Below are 7,958 nucleotides of genomic sequence, written 5' to 3'. Positions count from 1 at the left end.
CCCTTCTAAATCCTCTCACAGAACACCATCCTCTTTGTTCCCAGCGAGCCTTCTCCTAGTCCTCTGATGATACATTAAGAATTTGTGTCTATTTCCTTGCAGTTCAGCACCAGTTGTGAAGCTCAGCTCTTGATTTCTATACTCTGGGCACCTGAAGTTTGATAAGATAGATCCAACCTATTAATGTTTCCTCAAAAAAGAAATCTACAAAAGTTTTATTGCCTAATAAATGACCATAGGGCCACAGCTGTTGACACATAAATGCCCACCTCTCACACACCACCTGCACAACTGATCTTGCAGTCACTCACAGTCAGCATTGGCACAGGAGGAGCAGATCACGTTTAATAGGTGTATTTTTTGGTCAACATACAGATTCTTGCACCGCTATCAATCACCCTGAACTTAATCCCTTTGGCTAAATGGAATCAGACTAGCATCTTCCATGATTAATGAAATTAGGTTTACACAAAACTAAAAAAATATACCTTATATTGTGGTTAGTTTGATCTGAAAAACGTAAGGCTGAAAAGAAGCATATTGATATAAGTGATGCAACAGACCAATCTCTGTACCAACACAGTTTCATTTCTCCTCAGGAAGGCCACCTGGGGTAGATACAGAACTCTACTTCCAATGAACTGGCTATTAAGGTTTGGATATAAAATTTGTATGTAATCTTTTAAGGAGTGCTAAATTAAGCAGTTTAAGACAATTAAAAATCTAACTTTAGTAACATTTCTAACATTTACTTCTGGCACTCTTTATGAGGTGCTGAGAACATATAATAAATTGTGGCATATCTGAATAGTTCTAAGTTACCTGGAATCCCAGTCTAACACATCAGAATTCAGGGCCTTGGAGTTCACCCTGGCTTGCTGTTTCACTACTTTCTCGTGTTCCTTCAGGCACAGATAATAATAAGAAACACCACAAGTTCATTTTACTGCTTAAAGAAAGCCATTATCAAATTTATAATTGCTATAACCCTATAAAGTATTATGTTTTGTCACAGTAAGATGAACCAAGGCAGGAGAAAAGGCCTAGGGGGGACTTTCCTTACCTCCTTGTTATGAATACAGTAGTTCAAGAGAGCATCACAGAAATGTTGTCCTATTGACTCCAAGTCCTTCATATCAAAATGGGTGCTTCGTCTGCAGCCTGCAGCATCAACAGAAGCAAGACAGAAATGAAAACGTCAGTCACCCTGCTGACTGCTAGGTATCTGTGATATTTCAGGATGGTGCCTGACTGCAAACTCACAGATCTTTCACTGACAGATGCTAGACAGTTCTATGACTGCCTGAGTTTTATATAGATGATATTACAGATCACTATTCTGTCTATATGAACAAATCTATCTACTCAGAGGCGATTAACTATAATGCATAGTTAACTGATTCCCTATAAAAAAATTTCCTAAAACTGCAACTGGCTTTAGTTACTGCCATCCACTGACGTTATTGTTTCATGATACACATGCAATAATGCTAGCAGTAGCCTGGAAGGTTGTTAGTTGAATGCCCTAGTTTTAGTATTTTTTCCAACTCTTATCTTAAATCATCAGACAGAACGCCAACAAGGGGATAGTAGATCAAACTACTATTCTCCATGAAAAAACAAAAGTAAAGGTCTTGTTTAATGATTCCTACTAAATAGCTTCAGGGAATTGTCTCACCCAACTTAGTCCCACAGATAGAGACTTCCAAAGTGTAGCTGTTGTTGATGCCCATCTTCCACATTACCACTCGACCGGTGCCTTCTTTGCTCTTTTGTACTCTGAAATGGCAGTCTGAGAACGAGAACTTAAAGGACAGGTAGAGCATTAGCTTTTTAAGTAAATAGGCAGATGCAATAATTTCATTTTAACCTTGCAAGTTTTTTTAAATCTTATCCACCAGGAAAACAATCATGAGTTTTCACTCTACCTTACTTGAACATTGCACAACATAGCGTAGAGCATACTGTTATTACTGGTATAATGGAGATGTAGGTGAAATAATAGCCCTTTGATTAAATGTTTATTTTACTGCAAGCATTTCTGTGACTTCTGCAAGTAATTTTTATGTGGCTGTACTTATTGTTTCTAAATGATCCTATATAGACAGCTGACCAGCTGAGTTACCACAAATCTTGTTATATACCAACATGCATATTTACTAAAAAGTTGGAATAGTTCTTCTCTCATGAGTTGAGAGACCAACAGTTTGATGTAACCAATCTGGAGCTCACAACCACTTCATTACTGATATCTGAGGAAAACAGCATTAGCTGCAAGAATGTAATGACATCTAGTAGGTTAGTTTGTGTGTCATTTTATTCCTGAGCCTTTGCAACCTTTCTGGTTCAAAAGAAGCTTACTGCAGTCAAAGTTTGCTGGAAAATTATGTATTTTAAAAGTGGTCATTTCCTATTAAACACTTATTTTTTCCTAACTAAAATATCTTACACTAACATGGTGATTTTGGCACAATTTTCAACAGAAAATTTTCAGAAAGATCCAACCTGGAGAAACATTTTTCTTCTTTCATTTCCTATTTGCTCACTTGTTTGTTTTTAATTTTACAATGTATTTTAAAGCTGCATTTAATATATGAATACACAATATTTAATGTTAGTTTTTCATTGTTACAACAATGTTACTTTGATACTCCCTTTTTTTCATTCTTTAAAAAAAAAAACAACTTTTAAAAATGTTAACTTCATGTCTCAATTCACCGTGATACATTTTGGAGTCCCGGAACTTCAAGGGAGTGAAAATTTCATACTCCTACCGTTTCTAGCTTTAGTCAATTGAAGATTATTTTACTGGGTGAAGTGTGGTCTTTCAGTGAATGTCATGCCTTAACAAAAAATTAGGGATCCCAGATGGTGCTTGAATTTTTATGTAAGTTTCTAGCCAGACATTTACTTACCTTATCTGGGCAGGTCTTGCTCAGCAAGAGTGGGAAGACACGTGGATGCATGCATGGTGCTTTTGCTTGCTGCTTTCTCTCACAACCGTAGATGAAGACATTTTGTTTCCTGTTGTGACCATGGATGTCACAATACAGAAAAAATCACGTTCCCTCATCACTCTGTAATATGGGACAATATTGAATACTTTATTAAAAGTGGTTTTTTTCCTCTACCTCAGAAACTAGTCTGAGCTAATACGTTACACTGAAGCTCATGTAAAGAGCAAGAAATCAATTTAAGTTGCATATTCTGAACTCTAAGTTAAACCTTTAGTGTACTAGATTAGAGCCAAGCTGCTCAGTTCCCTCCAGAATAAAACACTTCTTACTGCCCAGAAATAAGGTATATGTGCCTCTGTCTGTTCTCTCAGGCTCAGTCATATACACCCAGCTCTGTAAATGTGTACATGAGCATATTGTACAGATGAAACCTGCTATTCTTATCTGCTGCTCTTTCACTATGGTACATGTGTTGAATAATACATGCTGTACAATTATGAGACTCAAGAATAAATGGCAGTGAATATTCTTTCCTTTATCAAACTGGAGACATAAATTTTTATGATGGGCCAAAATTCTGCAAAGTATTATTGCTTAACTAACTTTTTAAAGAAAATTTGAAGGTAGACACATTGAGGTTTAGCAACCCACACCCCCAGTGCCCAATTCATGTCAAAGCAGAGCTCTACAGGGAAGATGTGATGGCACCACAGCGTGACACCAGGGGCTTTACTCTGGACAGGGGTTGGAAATCCATGGTGGAACTAAGAAGGATGCAGTAATAAACGTATCTGTCTCAGCGGACAGTGGCTGAATATGAGGCTGAAGGTCAGTAGCACTTCAGCAGACATAATTAACTACAAGGCACTCACAAGTGCAGGCTGTCTGCATCTAGTAAGACAGAGAAAGGAATTCTCATGGAAAAGAAAGACAGGCACAGTGCTCATCCCCTGTAAGCTAGGGTTCTACATGCCAAAACACTAATTTGAAAGAACACAGATCTTATTTAAAACAGGCTGTAACATGATGAAAAACATTAAATGTACTAATTTTGACATTGCCTTTCTGCACAAGAGTCTTGTTTGTATTAATTTGTTAGAGAAGTTAAACCAGTGGGATTTAGTTTACTAGCTGAAAGTTTAGTTCAGTACCTGAAGGTTTAGTTTTATAACTAGAGTATCAATGTTTCTGTGACTGGAAGCCTGCATAAGAAATCAAACATATTTGTAGCAAAACATACAGCAAACTTGGCAATCTTCGCTGTCAAACGGACATCTGGGATCTATTCTGAACCTAATTTCATTCTGGGATGTGGCTGTATGCCAGAAAAGAACAAAATGAATGAAAGGAAGAATTTGATAAGTAGATTTTGGCAGAGGATAGTGGGGAGAAATATGCTGAAAAAATTTTGACAGGAACTCTTTTACTTTGGAGATATAACTTATTACCAGGAATGGAGAAAGGATACTGAAGGAAAAATTTCACAATACTGAAGAAAAAAATAACTCGCTCTGAAATGCAACTGAACATACACAAAACAGTAAGAAAGCCTTGGGTACAAGGCAAAGATGTAAACAATACAAAAACAATAAGGGACATAGAGAAGTCACACTAACAAACAGACAGTGGAAAGGAAAATGATCTATTCTAAAGGGAAAGAAAATGAGGTTACCTTTTGATCATGTTTCGGGTATACCAGATGGAAGGATAAAATTTCTTCACATTAGATCTGTATTTGCGGTTCAAGTCCTGGCCTGTTAAAGAGCAGCGGTGATTTCCCACAATCACACCATCTGGATTCAACATTGGTACCACTTTGAAGACAAAATTGTCCCGCAGGAGTTGAGCTTTGCCTGAATCACCAAGAATGTAATCCAGAAAGCCCTTCATTATCCAGGAACTGTTAGTTTCTCCTGGATGCACCCTTGCAGTTAGTATCACAGCCTTCCTCTTGGTGCCCTTGTTGCTTTCAGAGGGATTGGTGATAGTTAAAACATACACTAAGTTTCCTGCCAGTGAATGGCACAAGATGTGAATCTTGCAGAATTTGGACTTCACTGGATCTTTAGAGATGGCCACCAGGTACTCCTGCAGGTTGGAGTAGGTGTAAGGATAGCAATGGGCAAAGTAGCAGGTGTCTCGGTCATGAGGGAACTGGAACGTCCAAGTGAGTGAGAAAAACTGACGTCCACCTTGGCCCGCATTGTTTTTGTAATACTTGATTTCATTTCCAGTCCTTCGCCAGCCAACCTTGTGCTTCTTAGCATCGGCTTCTGAGTACAACAGTGGCCGCAAGCCACGTTTATATAAGCTGTTATGCTTCGTAAAGTTGACAATGGTGAAGCGATACAACATCCCTGCCTGCGTATTGCTTACTTGGAAGTAGTACCACTGCGTGTGTCTGCTTGTGTAGAGGTCAGTGCGCAGGGTCAGCTGGTACTCAAATTCATTGCTGATAGGCAGAAAGAAGACAAAGAGTTGTGATGCTGGGTAGCACTGTAGTATGATGCAGTGTCAAATAATGCAGATTGTCATGAAAAAGCACCCCACAGCGATTCAGGCACAGATCTGATTTACACAGTCATAAATCAAAGTCTCTGCAGCTGCCAGGAAAAGATGCCTAATCACACTGAGTGTGTCAATAATATAACTGCTGTCTTCATTAGGACTTTTCATAGTAACTAGGACTTCTAAAAATGTTCTCCACTCTCTGCTTTAAAAGGAGGTGCTTAAGAAAAGGCGTTCAGTTTGTGTGGGTGATTATCACCTATAGAAAATGTTCAGTGCCATGGAATGGCTATCAGACCATTTCATGTGAAGGTTACCTGAAACTACTTTTGAAGCTTATTCAAATAATGTAAAAGAAGTTACAAAGCCAGAGTAACACATCCTGCTCAGAAACTGATAGCATGCTGCTGCTGCTAGTAACAGCACTGATAATAACACCATCTTAATAAAAGAAAAAAAGATTAGAAACTTACACTTTGACCACCTTCTGTAAATTCCCACTCTCAAAGCGTGCTTCAAAGATCAGTGTGTTGTCCTCTTTCTGATGCAGGATCTGCTTCAGGGGGCAGAGACTGCTCACTTGGGAATACATAAAGCAGGAGTGTTTGTTAGCTAGGGGAAGGAGCAGAACAATGTCCTTCATTTCAGTCTGAGTCATTCTAGGGAATACCTGCATCCTTCTGAAAATTCCTTCTAGAAACAGACAACTGCATGGAATTGAACTTCAAAGCATATGTTACATACGCAAAAAAGAAACTATACGAAAATTTTGCTGTCCATTCCCACTTAACCATATGTATTTCAGCCAGCCTAAAATCTGACTTTGTCTTGGAGGCCCTTGTGTCTCTCTGCACGAGCAAAGGACAATTCATACTCTGTACTTAGGCAAAGCAACTACGTTAGGTGGAAAGACTCTAGGACTCAGGTCCCCTAGGTCTTTTCACCAGTCAAATGGATGACTTCTCTACTTAGAAATCATGTGTAGCTGACGACTCTTGCCATCAGTTCGTTTTTAAATCTCTGTACTCAATTATTCTAGTCTAGAAGTAAAAAAGATGATGCCCAGAACCAACAGCAATCATTTCTATATTGCAAGTGATGTTTTCACATCACATTTAGCATGCATTTTGAGCCCATAGCTCCCTTTGCTCTCTTCTGCTACTTTTTCCTCAGATGAGAGGCTCACAGAGGCTAAGTGCAATTTTTCCTACCATCTTCATTACCATAGTTCAAGTTCATTAAAGACCAGAACTTCTAGATTTGGCATCAGCAAGAATTTACTTTTTTGGCTGGGAAGTTGTTTTGGTTCCAGAATATTCCTCGTATAATTTTAACGGTCAAGCATCCTCCCTTTACAGAACGAAGGCAAGAATTATTTTTAACATTTATTTGCTTTCTCTGTATTGGCATCAATATGGTGGCAAAGGCATGGAAAACAGGGGTAATCAAAACTTCCTGTCACCTCCAAACTGTACCCACAAGATAAAGAGAAAGGATGCCTCTTTTTGCCAAAAGACGGGAGCCCAGAGATCCTGCTGCAGAGTCAGTGTAGACATGCTGGTGACTCCAGCTGACCTCAGTGGGTTAGGGCCAGCTCAGGGAGGAGGACAGGTGAAAACTGCAGGTATTCCAGGTCAAAACTACGTTCTGTGAGACAGTGGGTTTCACACTGCCAGAATTAACTGGCTGTCTTATCTGCCAGAATTGATATTCCCCACTACATAACTTTCTAACTAGCAAGATGAAGGATTTGTACTGGTGTACTGGACACCAATCGCCAAGCTGTTGTATTCTCAGCTCCTGTATTTTTGCTCCTATATCCTTACTGCTGGATCCTCCTGAGGAAAAACTGCCTCCTTACCCTGCTGCCAATGAGGGGGACTGACGCGGTACCACAGCAGCACCTGTTCAGATCAGAGTCTGCCCTTGGTTGACTGGGGCTGTGTGAGAAATTTATCCTGCAGCAGTCTGTCTTATTCTCTCCTATGGCATTATTAAGGCTCTGACAGTACTACTCAGGGAAATTATGTAAAGCCAAGATTCTTATAATTCGTTTTTTCATTCCTTGAATCACTGTTGCCATATGCAAAAGATGCCATATTCAGTGTATTGTTCTTCATGATTGAAGTTACTACAGACCCATAGGGTTTTCATTAAAGAAGGGCTTTGCTAGCTGGGATACCCACTCAAATAATTACTTTCTATTTAGCTGAAATTCCATTCGTTTCTCTACCCTTTCATTCCTCTTCATGCTCTTCCTTAACATTAAAGAAGAAAAACGTTTCAGTAGTTAATCCAGTAAAACTGTTTCCGCAAACATCTGTATCAGTCAAATGCTATAGAATGAAACGCATGAATAAAATCTGAGATCTCTATCATGATATTTTCATATTTCTGCACGGGAGTCACCATTGGATTGCATTTTTCTCTCCCAAATCAGATTTTACGAGGGCCCATAGGAACTCAGCAGCAGATAGCTCCCAGACAGGCAGT

At 39.1% G+C, this 7,958-nt stretch overlaps 1 protein-coding gene across 1 annotated transcript in view; it reads right to left on the bottom strand.

The window, feature by feature from the left end:
- Window positions 1-822: 822 nt before the first annotated feature.
- LOC104628718 (cytosolic carboxypeptidase 3-like) overlaps window positions 823-7,958 on the bottom strand; it is a gene marked incomplete at both ends in the record, with an annotated part of 11,525 nt that continues 4,389 nt past the window's right edge. The window contains 7 exon segments of the mRNA XM_010297389.1: window positions 823-926; window positions 1,067-1,161; window positions 1,679-1,805; window positions 2,916-3,058; window positions 3,061-3,077; window positions 4,630-5,409; window positions 5,939-6,077. Of these exon segments, the coding sequence (XP_010295691.1) occupies window positions 823-926; window positions 1,067-1,161; window positions 1,679-1,805; window positions 2,916-3,058; window positions 3,061-3,077; window positions 4,630-5,409; window positions 5,939-6,077 (1,405 nt within the window).

This window comes from Phaethon lepturus, unplaced genomic scaffold (assembly GCF_000687285.1).
Source record: "Phaethon lepturus isolate BGI_N335 unplaced genomic scaffold, ASM68728v1 scaffold40460, whole genome shotgun sequence".
Lineage (NCBI taxonomy): Eukaryota > Metazoa > Chordata > Aves > Phaethontiformes > Phaethontidae > Phaethon > Phaethon lepturus.
This window is presented reverse-complemented; position numbering and strand designations above follow the sequence as displayed.